The 19726-nt window shown below is 34.4% G+C and overlaps 2 protein-coding genes across 2 annotated transcripts; one reads left to right on the top strand and one right to left on the bottom strand.

The window, feature by feature from the left end:
- The first annotated feature begins 777 nt into the window (after positions 1-777).
- On the top strand, positions 778-4061 carry LOC117111309 (protein phosphatase 1K, mitochondrial-like). The gene is made up of 5 exons (XM_033254234.1): positions 778-969; positions 1731-2228; positions 3093-3285; positions 3373-3490; positions 3732-4061. The coding sequence occupies exons 1-5, from the start codon at positions 834-836 to the stop codon at positions 3993-3995; spliced, it is 1209 nt and encodes a 402-aa protein (XP_033110125.1). The 5' UTR covers positions 778-833; the 3' UTR covers positions 3996-4061.
- A 634-nt stretch (positions 4062-4695) lies between these two features.
- Positions 4696-19185, bottom strand: LOC117111310 (coiled-coil domain-containing protein 6-like). Its single transcript, XM_033254235.1, has 8 exons — positions 18932-19185; positions 15835-15984; positions 13755-13883; positions 13042-13145; positions 11120-11277; positions 10307-10558; positions 7751-7863; positions 4696-7173 (listed from the first exon to the last, which is right to left on the bottom strand). Exons 1-8 carry the CDS (start codon positions 19154-19156, stop codon positions 7108-7110), a joined length of 1197 nt encoding a protein of 398 aa, XP_033110126.1. The 5' UTR covers positions 19157-19185; the 3' UTR covers positions 4696-7107.
- Positions 19186-19726: the final 541 nt, after the last annotated feature.

Raw genomic sequence — 19726 nt, 5'->3', positions numbered from 1 at the left:
TTTTTGGTTACATTTTGTAAAAAGTTGTTATTTTGGATGCACCGTTAGGTATTGTCTAACGTGTGCCGCTGTTTAAAAAGTGATATCCAATAAATATCTATCTATCTATCTAGCAGAGTAGTCTCGTGTTGTGGGATCTCATCATCAGTACAATGGTGATGGTTGAGACCAAGAGGCGTTCTTATCGGAACTGTCCATTTGTGTTTCTATCACAGTTTTGGAGAACATTTCCCGGAGTTTCCATTAAACTTAACAGCAGACCAAACAAAGAGCGTTATTGTTAGGGCCAATATTATACGCTCACGTCCCATAAACACACTAGTTTTCTCTACGTGTGTGTCATAGGCCTTAATTAATGCGCTTTTTTTTTTTATATATATATACATGAACACATTTTATAAAAATACTGAGGCTGAAATCAATTGAGGATGAGGTAAAATGTCGAAATGAGGTTTTTATTTTTTTAATCGAAAAACCAACAAATCTTTTTTTTGTACCTATTGTTTTAGTTTAAACAGTGTTGTGCCTACGTATCCTCTATTAACAGTACAGTATTATACTACTGTAAATAATAATGTATGTTTGAAAGTGTGTAAAAATAAGAACAAAATTAAATAAGAACATTTTGATCCTGAAATCGGCAAAAAATAAGTACACTGAGGCTGGGAAAAAATTTACTGGTTCTCCATGGAAAAAACAAAGTGTAGCTAGGTATTGCTGCTTCCTATAGACTAATGATGGCGCTCTTCACAATAACAAAAGAAACCCGAAACAAAAATAATAGGATAGGAGACCGAGGGAAAACGAAAAATGTGTGATGGAAAGTTACCGCGATGAAACCGGAGTTGACCTATGTTAGCTATTCAAAATGGTATTTTAGCATCGCAGGCGTCCGAACAGTGTTACATCCTCGAGCTCACACGTATAAATCTGCGCCAGGGCTGGTCAAGTGTACATTTATTTTTTTTGGTAAGTAAACTAGGCTGGGGTGGGCCTGCCCTAACCTAACCAGGAGGCCTAGTCTAGGCCCTTAGGCTAGGCTGCTAGGCCAAATTAAGCGTCTGCTTACAACAAATGTACTCACACAACTAGGCTAGGCTAGGATATGCCTACCTACTAGGCCTAGGCCTGGGCATAGGGCCGCATAAGTCTAAATGTAAATGAGTTAAAATATAAAAGACCGAATAAAAGATACAAGACTATCCCGTCTTGTGAATACTTTGTTATTAATAGATGACAGACATAAGGCAAGAATGAGTTTTTACATCTGTTTGTTTTCACACAAGGTTGGCAAATCCTACCTGATCTAGGCCTAGGCCTAGTAGTCCTATTAAAATTTATATACTTATTTAGTGGATGAGTATTGTCAGTGATAATTAAATCCATTTTTTTCCCTGGTTTTTCTGGTCAGCCTAGGTAGAGAGCTAGCGCCTACAGTAAAGTAAAATACATGATAGAAATATACTATTTACTAAAAAAAAATGTTTTCCAAAGTGTTTTAAATTCTAAATACATGATCCATGACATAAAAGACATGCAGGCAGGGGTGATTAACTAATCAATTTTTTATTGAGCATTATTGCTACTACTAGGCCTAGGCCCTTACTAACGTGGCATTTGTGAATGATGTTGATTTGGCTGGTTCATTGTCAAAAAAATGTGTGTGCATGTTTTTACAGGATTTGTAAATTGTAAAATTTGTATAGTGACCTTAAATTTCTTTCATTTAGATACAAATTGGACAAGAAAAATGCTGTGTTCTATTCTAAGAGCATCCAGGAGGAGTTTCTCAAAATTTGCACGATTACTATCTGAAGAAAACCTCTGGGCCCGGGAACAGAGTCAGGAACCGAGTCATTGTATTAATTCAAAAGACTTTGGAGTATGGGAAAACAGGATTGAAGAACCAATTTTATTGCAGCAAAGCATAAAGCATGGAATACCGATTCCGAAAATCTCTCTTGAAATGGTCGGGTATGCCTCATCGGATGGGAGAAAAAGCGTTAATGAGGACAGAATTCGAATTCATGAACTACAGCCAAACCTTTTGTACTTTGGGATATTTGATGGGCATGGTGGCACGTTGGCAGCAGACTATACTCACAATAATTTAGAACACCACATTGCTTATTGGCTCTCAAGGGAACCTGATTTGCAGGTTGTCCTAAGAAACGCATATATTGACCTCAATAATAAGTTTATGAGACATCTCATTTTGGAGAGTGAAAGTTAGTATACCAGCTCCATAAGCTTTGTCCACACTATCAAACATTCTTTGACAAAAAAATGTTGTATGCCCATATTTAGTCATGACGTGCCTATATATGGTCATGATGTGATGTCGTCATGACCATATTTAGGCATTTCACATGTTTTTGGGCAGGTCACAGATATTTGTCACTTTGATAGTTTGGATAAGCATTTTTCAGGAAGTAATTCTTAAGCTAGACTCACACTGCATGGATGGTTGTGCAGTAGGTCAACTTGACTCCATAGAGAATGCAATGAGATGATGCGCACACAAAGGATTGTTTTTAATGACGCAAGCCTGTAGGCAGGATTTCTAAAGGGGAGTTCTAATTCTTCACAAAAAGGCACTTTGAGTTTTTACACCTATCTCAGCCCCTCCATGGTTGGGGTAAATTGTAAAGATATAACACCTTGCCAAATTTCATTTCAACAACTTTCATGCAAATGATACTTTTTAATGATAAATTAAATGGGCATTTCTGGAAAAGGGTGTTCTTTTGAACCCCCTGAACCTGTGGCTACGGGCTTGTGACGATCTGGTTGTACTGTGACTGACAAACAGCAGACAGTGGAGATGAATTTGTCAGCCAGTGTGTGCCCGTCTTTACTTGTTTAATAAACTTGAAAAATGTAATTCAATATTAAGTTAAGTTATAGCTCTATCAGATTTGATACAGCTGGGTAGACTGAAGCAATGTAGATAAAGTGTGCTCTTACTGAAGTACACAAATGAAATGTTATTTCACATGTGTACTTGGGATTAAAATTCTGCCAAAGGTTGGGAAACCAAGAACATTAGAATTACAGTAATGATTAATTATCGGCAAATTTTGACTTTCTAGATCCGTCATCTAACTCTGGTACAACTGCAACTGTTGGTTTGCTACGCAATGGAAATGAGCTTGTGTTAAGCCACGTTGGTGATACACGGTTAACGTTATGTCGTAAAGGCAAAGCCATTCGCTTGAGCAAGGACCACGAGCCGGAGGTGCCTGAGGAACAGCAGCGAATAAAAGCATCAGGTGGATTCATCAGGTAAGGAATTTGCAAGGGCCTGTCACCATTTAACATGGCCTAACTTGATTGTGTCATTTGTGTTTACAATACCATATTCGTTTTCAGTTGTGACAGCATTGGTAGGCCACTTGTGAATGGCATATTAACAATGAGCAGGAGTATTGGAGACACACCTTTGAAACGGTATGGAGTGACTGCTGTCCCACAGACAAAGTCAGTGGAGGTATGTGCAGTATGCCTTTAGGCTTGTTATAGATTCTTATCTTTGATGAAAAATACCAGTTACAGTGGCAGTGCATACCTCCTTAAAAATAGCTCACATCCCCGTTCCCTCAGTTACAACATAGCATTCAAACTTACCATGTACCCACTTTACACTGGCAAAGTATAATAATAATAATAGTAGTCACATGGTGTGCAGCAATATAAAGACAATATGAAAAGTTATTTTTCTTTCTTTTTAGATCAAACACAGCAAAGATAGTTTCTTAATTTTCACAACCGATGGAGTACATTTTGTGATGACGGATCAAGAGATATGCGATGCGATCAACCAGGTCGATGACCCCCGCGAGGCAGCTCACTTCATCGTAGACCAGGCAATGCAGTTTGGAAGCGATGATAACGCGAGTGCTATGGTGGTACCTCTGGGACAATGGGGCAATCAGGAATATTGCAACCCTAACTTCCAGTACAGTCTTAGATGGAGAGGCAGATCAAACTGTTAACGAAATGGGTTCTATGAATCTCAAGTGACCCTCAAATGACAATCACAAATTTTTTGTTTACTGAGATATTTGATATTTTGACAATTTTTGTATGTCGGGCGTATAAGACTACCCCCTGTTTCACCTTCGGAATTCATACTTTTTGCTGCTTTTTATGGTCTTGATATTGCATCTAGCTGGCTAAAAGCGGAGCCAAATGCAGGGCTAATCTTCCAATTAATACCATTATGAGATTTTAAATATTTATCAAAATCTCATTACTCCTGGTTAGGAGTCAACCAGAACTCTTTGCAATGACAATTAGGCCATGTTTCCACAGCATTTGTTATCTGATAAATTATCAGAAAGCAGCCATTTTGTTATTTTTTGCTGCGCGAACGAGGCTCAAAGTTTTCAATAAATGTTTGTATGAGAATCAGACAATTTATTGGAAAAAGCTCTGAATGGTTCTTTATTTTCGCATTCAGAGCTTTTTCCAATAAATTGTCTGATTCTCATACAAACATTTATTGGAAACTTTGAGCCTCGTTCGCGCAGCAAAAAATAACAAAATGGCTGCTTTCTGATAATTTATCAGATAACAAATGCTGTGGAAACATGGCCTAATTGTCATTGCAAAGAGTTCTGGTTGTCAGAGCAGCAGTCTCCTCAAATAGTTATCATTTAAACATTGATATTTGGCCATTGCATAGGTACAAGGTCTATTTGATGTTTTTGTCATCATACCATTATTATACCATTATTATTTTGCAGATGAGTCACTTTATAAATTCCTGTATTTATTTTATATTGTACCATAATAATATCAAAATGTAAATATTAGCCTGTATCATTGAGAGAACAGTTGAAAAAGTATTAGGTTTGTGAAAAGAGAATTTAATAAAATACAACTAAAATATCGGAGGTTTAAACATGAATGTTTAATGTTATAGCCAAGCATGGTAAAATGAAACATCAGCTGATAAAAATAGGGAAAGAAATTGGTAAAACAGAAGAATACAAACTATAAAGACATAAAACTACGTGTAGAACAACACATGTACAATCAATAATGCACTACTGTAATTACCAATATTAATTGAATTTTTATCTTCTGGTATCAAATACTATACAGTATTGACTGTAAATAATTATTATAACTTTTATTCATTATGTTTGGTATTCAATCATTCATATGCTATTTTGAAACACAAAACAGTATTCAAACCTTAATGATGATAAATAAAAAAATATAAATTTACAACAAAACAAAACAAATAATCTATACATGTCTCTTTTATAGTACCACATTTTCTGCAGTATACATCTCTTTATATTTCTGTTATTTATACATTTAGACCAACTTTCAAGTCCTTATTATCCACACTATTTTCTAAACTGCTACGTGCAACACTATGGAAGGCAAACACTGTAAAAATGTTCAGTAGTTACAAAAACAATTTTGTTGGCATTTGCCTTCCATACACCAAAAGTAAATATTCAAGGACTAATACATTTGCATGAATTGATATAGTAATCAGTTTTTGCCTGCTGAAAATGAACATCCAGCTCTTTCCATCCTACAATTGGTCAACTATGACATCATATTGGGGGACTGTAGATTTCAATCATGTTGTCCAACAAGATGTAAAGTAAGTAGAGCATTAAAATCAATGTACTGTATAATGTAAAACTCAGTACTGTACTTTTAGTACCAAACTTTCCTTTTTCAAATACATAGCTTTGGAGCAGAATACAACAAAGGTATTAAAAAAATGTCACTTCTAATCCTTCATTCTAAAAAAAGAAGCTTATAAAGGCGATTATTTTAATTGTAGTTCCATAAAATGGATCCCAAGGCTTTTAAAAACTTTAAAATGAATTATATCAACATTTTCAAATCTTTTCTTGTGTGGCAACATGAATACTGTACCTCATTGTTTTTCATTCTCCATTTTTGAAATTACATTTCTCTTACCAGATAACAAAATGTAGAGACCTGAAAACAGGGGGACACATAGGCAATGGAAATCCTATGGGTTGGAAGTAGCATGAGTGGTTTTCTATGATTATTAGCACTGGGTAGACTTTATAATTCACTAATGCTTGTACTAGTAGTTTACCATCTAGAAGAGGACTATTCACAACCTTCAACACAACATTTTTTGAAGCTGAATAACTAAACTGAAATTTACAATCAATATTCAAGCTTTGACATCAATTTCTTAAAGGATAGTTTCTTGCCATTGGCGTCATTAGAACATACATAAAGAATTCACATGAAAAACAATAAAAAGGACTCTTCTAACGAAAAATGATTTCATCATTTTTTAAAGACATATTTATGACATCATTTAAAGCAAGTCTGTTAATCAATTCAAAGTCTTGGCACCAACAGGTAGAGGTTGAAGCACATAAAACATGATATCAATTAATTGATACTTGCACAACTAACTAATATATATTTGTTAGTATAGCACCAGTAGTTAGATAGCAGGTGATGAGAATGTCTATCTCTCCAGATATACTAAAGTATGGGTTTATCCTTAAAAAAAAAGCCATAATTTGAGGCGGATGACATTAATGATAGTCCAATATACAGACAGACATGAATACCATTCATGTACTATAAGGTAAGCCTCTTTAAACCAGCTGAGTCATTGCCAAAATTTTGCATTCATAAAAAAAACAAAAAACACTTTATAGCCACTGCTCATAGACAGTAATCCTGTATGACATTTCTTTTAATGACAACCATATCAAGTGGATAATTAATTAATTACTAATTAACTTTCAACAGTGAATGTGAAAATGTCTTGATGTTATGTAGTTATCGTTAATGAAACAGCACAATTAGTAATAATTCTGGGAATCTTTCATTCTATAATTATGCATGGAGTTAACAAATGTTAATTATAGTCTGCTGCAATCTTGAGTTACAAATTTGCAGACGGTGAATATTCATTAATTTACGTCAGCAGAATCGATAGCCAGGCAATCTTATATCAAAACCTTCTGCTGTAGGCGTGTACAAACATCTTCCAAAGCATGTTGACAACACCTTGAAATTTAACATCAAATCTTGTCACCATGGTAACTGTTAGTAGGTTTAAATGACGACAGACGTGTACTTTTAAGATTGCGGTGGTGCCTGGGGCTTCACAAACCTCTCTGGGGTAGTGCTTGCTGCTCTATGTCTCTGTATAAAAAATCAAAAATAGAATTTGCTAATTTCAAAGTGTCAAGTTCTCAGAAAATTTTTTTTGTTATATTATGGACCCCTATGGTTATCAAATAAATTTTATGTGAAAGAGTTAAATTAGTAGACAGTGACAGTAGCATATCTACAGTAGGAGTCTGGAAATGGGGGATGATGGAGTGCAAAGGTCATATGTGGTACAAAGGTCAGGTGGGCTCAAAGATTAGGTGACGAACACTAGCTCTCAAAATCAGGTGATTTTTAACTACTCGGACAGATTTTGGAAGTGGGGACAAGACTTGGGGGGGGGGAGTATCATCCCCTAGATATGCCACTGGACAGTGAAGATAAGCCAAAGAGAGGCAAAGATAGGCTATGCCACTGAGTATGTGCAGAGATCCATGTTAAATATCTCAGATTTTTTTTTTTCATGGAAGTTACACAAATGTGATGCAACAGTGGACATCTGCTTAAAACCTCTCTAGCATACATCCTACCAAAACACATTTGTCTCTTATGAGTCAGACTTATGAAATATTTATATGATAGCCCGCCCAGGTGTTTAAACCGTACTCACCAGGTGGCTTGTGATAGGTGGTGAAGTTCCAAATGACATTGGAGATGGTGTACTGCCCCCTGGCGCTGGGGTACTTCTACTGGCTGGAGAGGGAGGGGAAAAGGCATGCATTGCTGAAAATTAAAAAATTTAAGAATTAAATAAAATATAAAAAAACTAATAATAATATATTAAAATAAACATAACTTTATTTAATTTGCATTGTCTATAAATTGGATTTTGTCTTTAACATAACTGATTTGACTTACAAACACTATTGATTACATTAATGAAATATTAGTAGTAGTTTAATTTAATAACCTATAAAACTTATTAACATTAAATATCATTTGCAATACATGTATAAAGTCAGATAAATTTAGGTCACACCAATGCCTCAGTATTTCTCATCCATTCACATGCTTAAGGTACAAAAATATAAACATAATAACTATTGTATTATGAATGCTGAAGTACTTTTCATCAATGTATTATAAAGCCATGTCTATATTATTATATATCAAAGCAAATTGAATCTTTAGAAACTAGTGCCATGTCAAAGGTTAGTTTGTTATGCATACAACAATAGTAATGTTTGACATGCAAACAGTGAGCCAGACATTGCTAAGTTCAAGTATATACACACATGTTGTGGGAAAACTGAGGGAGAGAAAAATTTCCTCATTTCATAACTCCTATAACTATTCTCCAAGCCTCAAATGAGATTTAAGTTGAGTTAAGTTTATGGCAAATTTTATGTACGTTAACTCTGAAATAAGGAATGTACTTTTCAGCAATTACTGTACTAGGGGATGTAGATTTCAGGCCCGTAGCCAGGGGGGTTTTTAAGGGTTCGGGCGAACCCCCCTTTTTCAGCGAACCCCCCTTTTGCCAGCGAACCCCCTTAACCAGAAAACGATCCCCCGTTTCCAAAATAGTGCAATTTATTACAAAATAGGAGCATTTTTGGCACTGTTTATTTGTCGCTATCGATCGTAGTCCGATCGTAAAAATCAAAACAAAGCTGCAGCTAACTGAATGACGTAACCAGCAAGACTTCAAAATGAATATTAATGAGAGGTTTGTTGCCTAAGCTATTTGACCAGTCGCGTGCTCCGTAGTTTATTTACTTTGGCACGACGTCATCACAAAAGTTTGGGCGCTCGACATTTTTCATTTCTCTGGGATCGAGGACGTGCGACACGCCAAAAATAGCCTAGGAGGAGGATGAAGCGCTGAGAAAGGATAACCGATTTTTTTGCTTCAAGGCCAGCAACGAAGAAATCACGAAATTTAAGAAGTTAGAAAATTCACCCTTGTTTTCACCACATGCTTATGATACTGCCTGGCGGCGGGATCGGTGTACTTTTTCGGGCTGGGCCTAGGCCCTAGGTCTCTAGGTAGGGTAGGGTCGTAAAATTTAAGAATTAAATAAAATATACTTGAAAAAACTAATAATAATATAATAAAATAAACATAACTTTTTTTTAATTTGCATTGTCTATAACTTGGATTTTGTCTTTAACTTAACTGATTTGACTTACAAACACTATTGATTACATTAATGAAATAGTAGTAGTAGTTTAATTTAATAACCTATAAAACTTATTAACGTTAAATATCATTTGCAATACATGTATAATAAAGTCAGATAAATTTAGGTCACACCAATGCCAGTATTTCTCATCCATTCACGTGCTTAAGGCACAAAAATATAAACATAATAACTATTGTATTATGAATGCTGAAGTACTTTTCATCAATGTATTATAAAGCCATGTCTATATTATTATATATCAAAGCAAATTGAATCTTTAGAAACTAGTGCCATGTCAAAGGTTAGTTTGTTATGCATACAACAATAGTAATGTTTGACATGCAAACAGTGAGCCAGACATTGCTAAGTTCAAGTATATACACACATGTTGTGGGAAAACTGAGGGAGAGAAAAATTTTCTCATTTCATAACTCCTATAACTATTCTCCAAGCCTCAAATGAGATTTAAGTTGAGTTAAGTTTAGTGCAAATTTTATGTACGTTAACTCTGAAATAAGGAATGTACTTTTCAGCAATTACTGTACATGGGGATGTAGTTTTTTTACCCTTTTTGATGATAAAATTGAGAATATCTACAAGGCTACTATTCAGGAACCCTGGGAAATTGCTTGCAAATCCATTGTTCCTTACTCCCTCAGTGCTGGAAGTACTCACATCAATCGCATGAGTTGTATAAATAATAAGGGATGTAGTTATAGTGGGTGGGGCAACCCAGCCTTGAAGTTTTCCACCCAATGTAAAGCAAATTTGATGGCCCTCCACCCACCCACTTTTCCATCCCTCAAAGTCCACTCTTATTATTTAGAGTTTATTAATGTTATCACCTACCCAGCCTTAAAATGTCTATCACCCACTCCTAGTTTTCTAAGCTACAAACCAGTAAATATTAACAAGGCTTTAAGTTTACTAATTCCAAGCACATACTGCAATTTGCTTGTGTACTGTGGTGGTGTGTGCAATTTAGAAATACAAGCATCTCCTTTTTTTACATTTGAAAATAAAATATTTTCTGAACTTACCAGGTGACGTGGGTCTGTTAGTATTGGGTGAGTACGGGATTGGGCTTGAGATGGTTCTTGGACGGAGACCATGAGCTGTCATCTCGTTGAAATGCCGTTCATCATCCATCTCCAGACTAGACTCACTCTCTGACAGGTGGCGGCTTAACGCCTCTCTACGTTCCTGTTCCAGGAGAAGTCGTCGTTGGAGGCGAATGTTTTCCTCTTTAACACCTTTCTCTTCTTGTATCAAATGGGCCATTTGTTCTGATTCTGTGACACAAAAACATTAATAAAATTGTTATAAACTGGAGTCTGTACACAACAATTATTGAATACACTTGTACGTTGAATGTAACTATAATTACCGATGGTTTATTGTAGTTGAAAATGACAGGAAGCCATTTTTGTCACACATACTAAGCAGTGTATTTTGCATGCACGCCATGAAACAAAAAGCGAAGTACTACCATGAGATGGGGGTGCCCTATTAGAATTTGAATAGAGTTTAAAACTCAAACATGCATTTAATAGATGCAGCACCCGTTTGATATGAACGCCTTTCAAGAAAGCCTTGGCAGACGGACATTTTGATTTTCTACTCTTTGGCAGCGTATACACACTGCTCGCTATCTGTGCACAAAAATATTACAACAGGGTACCTTTAAGGTTTTATACAATGTAGTTTCATTTAGGCATAGACCTCATTTTTCAGCAGACGCACACTTAGTTTACCATTTCTATTCGTCACCATTTACGTACTTGACTGTGCTGTTCTTTCACTTTTGCTTTTTGTACATTGGCATTTCGGTTTATTCAAACATAAACACTTACTTTCCATCTGGGTCATGGTAAGCTGTCGTCGTAGCCTCACTACCTCTTGACGTAGCATCTGGACATGAATACTAAGGACCTGGGACGTGTCCCCATTCTTAATCTCACGAGGGGAGGGGGGTGCTGATACTGGCTCATCCAATTTTTCTTGCAATATTCTAAAAAAAAAAAAAACACAATTTACAACACAAAAATTTAATGTACTATTTTTAGTTATTTGTAATTTATAATCAGATAAAATGGTGAAGTCAACAAAGGCTGCAGGCGAAAGGTTGCATATTAAATAATGAACTTGGTCTATAAAGTGCTACCAGTGTTTCTATTTCATAAAAATCACAATGTATGTTACTGAACTATATATCAATTTCGTTTAGTCCACTTTACTGCAAACCGTGAAAATCTCTTAACCATTAGCACTTCTTCAAAAACATTAACTGTTTTTACTACAAAAACCGTAACTTAAAAACTTGAGGTTGGATAAATTAGGTTGAAATTGTTTATATAACGTTATAAATATAGCTACTGCAAACAATTTACTAAATAATTTTTTCAAATATTTTGCCCCATCATTTTTGAGTTGAATTAGGAAAGTATAGGTGATATTAGTGTGTTTTCAGCAGGATTTGAGCTGGCTTATGAGGAGTCGTTTCTTTACGTCATAACTTTACCTACACTAATCCGATCGCTTGGCCTGAAGCGGCAACAAAAAGAAAATTTTCTTGTGATCATTTATACTATATATAAAAATCAATCTGATTGAATAAAAATAAGAAAAACTGCCCGGGCTCAAAGCCGGTCTAAGGGAATTGGCATGTTCCATTTTCTGAACTGAAGAAAATATGGTAGCTTCTGTATCACAGACTTGTTAAAATTAATTAAATGAATATGCTTGACAGTGGACATACATTATTTCTAGTGTTATGCATAAATTGGGAACGTATTTTTAATAGTGTTTCACTAACGACTGATCGTTTAAAAAAAGTGAATTTTTATACCCTTTTCGTATGATGAAATCGCCCAAACACTGCGCTGTGCAGCGTGCTCAATCTGTTCATCTGTTCAAGCGCAACATTAAAAATGTTTTGTTACATGGTCAAAACAGCTCAAACAAATGAATATGTGTGGTTTTTATATGCAGATGTAACACAAGTAAAGTAAACACTCTTGAATTTTGAGCATATTTATAGAAACACAAAGTGCATGTAATCGGAGGGAATAAACAATGTAATAATCAAGACTGTATAATCAAGTATTTGCAGGAAGTTGTTAATATGCAAATTAGGGAGCACGGCTGGTGTATAATAAACAGTCAGCTGGTGTTTCAAAGCCATACTCATAATTAATTTGCATAAGACTACTTTTAATAATATTTACTTATTCACTGCTGCAGATTTGTCTGTTGTTTTTGGTTTATTTCTGTCTCACTACTGATTTTCCTGAAACAGACGCATCAGTCTTCTTCACTACATGGTATTTTTTTTTCTGTTCTTCATCCCAAAACACATAATGCATGGAACCGCAATGATTTATGTAATTTCTTTCATATTAAAATTGACATTTATTCATTGTATAATCCAGTTATAACCGGTTTTTATTTGTAAATTTATACTATAACAAGTATATAAAATGCATTTATTAAATCTATAATTATATTGTAATTTGAAGTTAGACTTTGAGTGACAGTTTGAAGTGTATTTTGGACACAATGAAACCGCATTATTGTCTATTGAAACTCAAACGTCTCAACATGGCCTTATTCAGCAAATATTTGAGATGTCTCTAAGCAGATCACTTAACCATGTTATGGTTCCCATAAGCAGTACAGCATGCAACTCCATTTATGTGAAAACTTGAAACAATTGTTTGAATGCAAAACAATTAAACCATTTAAGTTATGTAAAATATGTTAGTTTTCTCCTAACCTTTTTTCTGCTTCTAGTCGATCCATTCTCTTCCAGAGACGATTCACTAGGGCTTCTTGTTCTTGTTCAAGTGCATTCTCAAGATCTACTTTCTCACGACGAAGCTTCACCAAGAAAAAAAAAAAGACATAGTAAATTTGTATAATGATTAGTGAATTGTTTGATAAGGCAACCACTATATATTTCAACCAATTTTTTTCAAAAATATGAAATTTTTTTTTATAGATGTATATTAATTTTTGATTTTGCAAATATTGGCAAATTTATCAAATAATACATCCATCTTTATCGATCAAAATCAAATCACTCTCTTATTACGTATTACTATTAGTAGAAACAACAATCATACAAAATTTATAGCTAGTGGTGGCATCAGTCAAGTCTCTGTCTGACAAGCATAGATGCACTTGTCATCAGACACCACTTGAGGTTGTTTGACTAAGAATGACTACCTGGCAATCCATTAAACTAATTTCATGTGACTGCAGTTTTGTACAAAACATGGCCTAATAGGACACTTTCACCATACACTAAACCCACTGTAGCAAAAGGAATTCACCCATAAAAAGGACACCACATGCGACATTTTGTTTCGGACTTCCTTTGGACTTGAAGCCATCACTGTGTACAACCTGTCATAAATACTCTTTGCTGCAAATTAATATTTTCCTTAAAGCAACTTGCGTTTTGGTAATTAAACTTCTACAATGTACCTCTTCTAATTTCCTTTGTTTTGACCCTGTTTCACTCTCTAATTTATCAATCTTCCTCATGAGTTTGTTGACCTGGTATTCTTGCTCTTGCTCTAAGGTCTGTTCCAGTTGAGCTTTCTCTTGGCGAAGCTACATGAAGAAATGACAAACAGTTACTGGTAAGTATAAACTTAAGATGTTTTATTAAGCTATTTAACAACAGAGAGAGGTCATCTGGGTTTAAATAATAGATACTAATCTCAATATATTAGGAGAAACATTAGGAGGAATGAATTACTACTCATTTCTAAAAACATGGAGAAAAGGGTAAAACACTGAGTTAGAGAAAAGCATAGATATTTAAAAAATCATTTAAAAATTTCTTCTGGTTCCAACAGCAACTTACAAGTAACTCACCAATTACACAGGATGTAACAGTGATTAATATTGATAGACAAACTTAGGCTATAGAGAGTGGAGTTGTTTATTTCATTGTCATAGGAGTTGAACCCAAGCCCCTGGGATTTGAGGTAGGCATGTTAACCACTACACAACTCTACTCTAATGGATGGAGTAAAACTGATAAATTTTACATCACATTGTGTCACTGTTATCAGGGTGTAACAGATGGACAGCAAAGAAAAGAATAAGCACCAAAACCATAACAGTGCAACATATTTGATGCCATTTAAAGTATGCCAGCAGGTTGAAGAGCCTCTTGACTGTTATTCATTTATAACATTTAGCTAATCCTGCCTCAATGAATTACTTTCTATTGTTTTCATAAAGGTGAAATATATGATAATATGATTCATCATCATCTTCTGGTACTGTGCATAATAAACTCTATGTTCACACATTATGGTACGGTATCAGTAAATCCATTCTACATGTAAATTTGAATCAGTAATGTCAATTACCATCAAATCAATTAAATATTATATTACCAATATCAATAACGCCCTTAAAGAACTAATCTTGAGGGATGTTAAACTTATCCCAACCTATCAATATCTTTCAATTTTTCTAAATATTTTACAGTATTTGCCAAATTTATTTGTAAAGCACAAGGGGGTATGTCTGCACAGCACAGGACTCCTTGGATAAGTTTAGCCTTTTTTTTTTTTTTTGGAGGAATAGACTCAAGACTAAATTAACATTCATGATGAACCAAACCTTTCCTTAAAACTTTCATTTTTTAAGCTAATGAACAAACAATAAACTTAACATTGGAAGCAGGAAGATACAAATACGAAACAACAAGCTCTCTAGAAATGAAAATGGGACCACAAAAGCAAGAAGCCTCCAAAAGTTTATGTGGATTTACTCCTGTCTCTTATACACATCTAGATGTGTATAAGAGACAGGCACAGGACTCCTTGGATAAGTTTAGCCTTTTTTTTTTTTTTTTGGAGGAATAGACTCAAGACTAAATTAACATTCATGATGAACCAAACCTTTCCTTAAAACTTTCATTTTTAAGCTAATGAACAAACAATAAACTTAACATTTGAGTTGCTTGTATTTAGGAAGCTGTACTTTCAATTGAAAATTAGGATGTGGAAATATTTTCACTTTCAATGAACAGATTCATAAATAATACCAAAATTCCCATTGTACATTCATTGAACAGAACTTTAAATTGCCTGGTAATCATGACTAACCCACCCCATGACTAAATATGAAATCATGAGACCATCTTGTTCCAACTTCTGCAAACTTCACCCATCTAGCAGCTCACAAACAGTATCCTGAATTAATTTTACTATGAATTTATCAGCAACATTTAAGCATTAAAAATCCTTTTGATTAGATCACAAGACTCCTATTAAAAATCTTCTGAGCCAAAAATGTTTACTTAAGTAGATATAAATCTGATCACCTCATATCACCTTACACCCCCAGCTAGAGCCCCCTCACTTAACCCTCATGCCCCCACTTAACCCTCAAGCCACCATCAGCCCAACCATGTCAATACTCATAGATAAGCCACTGATTGCTAGACGAGAACAGATAAAGAAAATCAATTTTATCAGAGAAATTGATTTTCCCAAAAACGTTTGTCATGCTATTAGTACAATGATCCGCACAAGTCTCTTACCTGAGTAAGCTTCCTTGAGAGATCATTTGTGAGAAACTCCTCTTCCTGCTCATAATTAACAGCTAACTTCTCTTTCTCCTTCTTCAGAACTTGGATTTTCTTCAGTAATGTATTACTAATGAACTCCTCCTCTTGTTCTGCTTGCACTTGCTATGAGGGAAAATCAATATCTTTACATTAAAACCTTCAAATTCATAAATGTGTGAATGCATGTAGAACAGTGGGGTAAGAAATTAAGCATCTAATCAAAATAGATTAAGAGAGTTCGAGTCTGACGAACTCTTTGACCTTGGGTATGGCACTATATATGATTGCTGTCTCCTTCAACAGAATATTTACTTAATAGATGGGTGCCTGCTAAGATTGAATGACAATGCTATAATTGCTAGTGCTGCAACATTATGGAGTAACCCCTTAGGGAACAGAACGTGTTCCATAGGTGTTCGATCGAATAACTGGGGTTAAAAACATAAAGCATATAGACAAGCCTTGGCATATTGCACTACAGTACTGTATTGTAAAACTATAATATTTAATATCATGTTATGCATTCAAAGGATATAAATGTATAATTTATCACATATTACAAATATTGTAATTACCTTTATATCCATTTTTTAAACATTAAAAACAACTTATATTATTTCAATTATTACTAAATCAACATAAGAATGGTTTTCTCTTTTTATGTCAAATTGTAATTTGAAGACCAATCTTTCGCTCTCTTTAGTCTTTCTTTAAAAAAAATCCTAGATATTAATATCATTTTTGAGGGATTACAGATATTATCATCATTTATGAGGATTACTGTACCTGATTTTCTGGGCTTTTTAATTGTTTGAAAATAAAATTTTGACTGGAGGTAACTCAGAATAAAGGAAGCAGGAAGATACAAATACGAAACAACAAGCTCTCTAGAAATGAAAATGGGACCACAAAAGCAAGAAGCCTCCAAAAGTTTATGTGGATTTACTCTTGCATGATTAATTCTATGACAAAATTCTAAAAGATGTTCATGGTCAGTTAAACAATGACGAATAATTTCCTTATCAGGTGTTGACAGACTGTACTGAACAGTAATTTCTAGATAGAAAATGTTTTTGTTTTGAAGTTGGATAAAAATTTGAATCCAGTTATTTTACTGTACTTAATTTTATGGTGGATACAACAACTTTGTCTGGGAAACAGGCTCTTACTGGATGACCTACATTAGAAATGGTTTAAATAATCATACAGTAGATCATCAGGCACAAATAATAAACTGGCAGAAATGGTAAACTTGGTACAGTAATGACTTGTCAATCAAATGATTTAAATGACAAACTATTTATCACTGGCCTTGGGCTATACAGTATGTCTCAATATAGGCCGCCAGAATGCAACAGTCTGCCAGTAGTTACGAATATTCTTAATGTAGTGCATATTTTGGCTATATTTCTTTTTGTTGCAGGTAAAAATTTATGAGATATAGCAACAAATACAACTGTTTTATTTTGGTGAATTTTATTCTATGTATTACTATGGACTTGCGATTTTAAGAAATGTCATTAAAGGTAAAGGTCATCGTATTGTAGGCCTATTAAGTGTATGCCTTCAATTAAAATTATTACAACAAATTACAATATCATTTTAATTCATCCTGTTAACTGGGAACAGCATATTTAATATGTGATTTGGCCTAGGTTTTTTAAGTCATAGTCACAAGCTATTGAGTACAACAATATTTGGCAATGAAAATGTTTGATGTTCTGCCAAAATCACATACACCCTGCCCAGACTGTATGGTAAGGCCTGCACAGGGAATAGGCCTAGTTCCTCTGTGAACAAATTTGGCCTAAAAAAAAAAATCTGTCCACGAATTTCTTAATATAAGGCCCAAGGACCAATCGATTTCTGTGCAGATTTTGCCAAAAATTAGGTTTTGACCAAAACTTATATATATAATATAATAACCATGTTCACATGCAAATTATGCAGCAATAGTATGGCACAATAGATAAGTCATCAGTTACACCATAAAATATCACAACAAAGTAATATAGGCCTATATTGAAAGTACAAAATCATTATGATGATCCCTGTAGTTACGAATATTCTTAATGTAGTGCATATTTTGGCTATATTTCTTTTTGTTGCAGGTAAAAATTTATGAGATATAGCAACAAATACAACTGTTTTATTTTGGTGAATTTTATTCTATGTATTACTATGGACTTGCGATTTTAAGAAATGTCATTAAAGGTAAAGGTCATCGTATTGTAGGCCTATTAAGTGTATGCCTTCAATTAAAATTATTACAACAAATTACAATATCATTTTAATTCATCCTGTTAACTGGGAACAGCATATTTAATATGTGATTTGGCCTAGGTTTTTTAAGTCATAGTCACAAGCTATTGAGTACAACGATATTTGGCAATGAAAATGTTTGATGTTCTGCCAAAATCACATACACCCTGCCCAGACTGTATGGTAAGGCCTGCACAGGGAATAGGCCTAGTTCCTCTGTGAACAAATTTGGCCTAAAAAAAAAAAATCTGTCCACGAATTTCTTAATATAAGGCCCAAGGGCCAATCGATTTCTGTGCAGATTTTTCCAAAAATTAGGTTTTGACCAAAACATATATATATAATATAATAACCATGTCCACATGCAAATTATGCAGCAATAGTATGGCACAATAGATAAGTCATCAGTTACACCATAAAATACCACAACAAAGTAATATAGGCCTATATTGAAAGTACAAAATCATTATGATGATCCCTGATAACACTGCCAACAGCCTAGGCGCTACCCTCATTGCTTAGTTGTGGTGGTGGTACCACAACATAATGATGAGATGGATGCAGAAATCTAGCTAGGGCGGCTAGAATAAATTACACAACCCACACACACATTCGTTTTGAAATTGATTATGATTACTGTATTATATAAGTTTTAAATCTATGCCAATAGGTTAATCTAAAATACAGATTATTAAAGAGTTAGATAACATGTTAGATCGACCAAACTTAGCCGGCCAGGCCATCCTACCATCAGTATCAATCACTGACTGAGGCTACGGACTACAGATGGGCCAGTCCCTCGACTTACGATGTTTACGCTAGCTTTCTTCAACTCTTTGTTCTCCACTTGCAGAGATTTGCACTTCAACTTGTACGTTTCTACTTCGATTTTTAACACGGTGTTTTCTTGCTCCAGAGACTTTATTCTATTATACAATTCCTCTTTCCTACTACCTGAGGATGGTGTCATTTTGATACTGTCTGTATCGCTTTCAATCTCGCTAGCACTCGTACTGTCGGCCATGTTGTCCATCGCGCCACCTTTTTCTACTAACTTCAGGAGGAATCGCTCGAAGTCAACAAGCCCTCTACCGTGCTTTCTATTTATAACTCTGTTGTCACGATTATCATTTCTAGAGTAGTGATGTAATAATGCCCTTGGAGTTTCTTGGCTACTCCCTCAATTGTGTTTTTCTAGGAATATTTTCTTGTTTATTTTAGCAAAAAACAAAAAAATATTATTGGTACTACAGTATAAATTATCTCTTTTGCATAAAATGAAATCTGGTAATCCGGGGTGAATCAATAATTGTTTGGTTGTGAAGAATAAAATAAACTAAATAAAAATCTGAAAAACATCAAAAATTCAGTTAAAATTTTGAATAGCTCATTTAAAAGGATCAAATATGTTTTAGCTTCCAACATAAACATATGGAAAAACTGTTTTACAGATTTTTAGCTACTACAAAAATCGCTAATGGAAAAAAAAAAAAATCGGATTGTTTTGATCTGTATTTTATTGAATGTCATCCATTAAGATACAACAATTGCTCAATATACAAATTACAGTAACAAAAAGCACACAGTTGAAGAATTAAATTTA

The sequence above is a fragment of the Anneissia japonica genome, unplaced genomic scaffold, assembly GCF_011630105.1.
Source record: "Anneissia japonica isolate Jap-2015-1 unplaced genomic scaffold, ASM1163010v1 scaffold3309_len207512_cov194, whole genome shotgun sequence".
Classification (NCBI taxonomy): Eukaryota; Metazoa; Echinodermata; class Crinoidea; order Comatulida; family Comatulidae; genus Anneissia; species Anneissia japonica.
This window is presented reverse-complemented; position numbering and strand designations above follow the sequence as displayed.

Bases quoted from the DNA above. Each gene is read 5' to 3' on its own strand.
- LOC117111310 (XM_033254235.1), bottom strand. From the start codon at position 19,156: ATGGACAACATGGCCGACAGTACGAGTGCTAGCGAGATTGAAAGCGAT. The intron at 13,884-15,834 runs GTAAGAGACTTG...TTCTTCATGTAG, and splicing joins TCTCAAGGAAGCTTACTCAG to CTTCGCCAAGAGAAAGCTCA. The intron at 7,864-10,306 runs GTAAGTTCAGAA...TTTAATTTTCAG, and splicing joins TAACAGACCCACGTCACCTG to CAATGCATGCCTTTTCCCCT.
- LOC117111309 (XM_033254234.1), top strand. From the start codon at position 834: ATGAAACCGGAGTTGACCTATGTTAGCTATTCAAAATGGTATTTTAGC. The intron at 3,286-3,372 runs GTAAGGAATTTG...ATTCGTTTTCAG, and splicing joins GCATCAGGTGGATTCATCAG to TTGTGACAGCATTGGTAGGC. The intron at 3,491-3,731 runs GTATGTGCAGTA...CTTTCTTTTTAG, and splicing joins CACAGACAAAGTCAGTGGAG to ATCAAACACAGCAAAGATAG.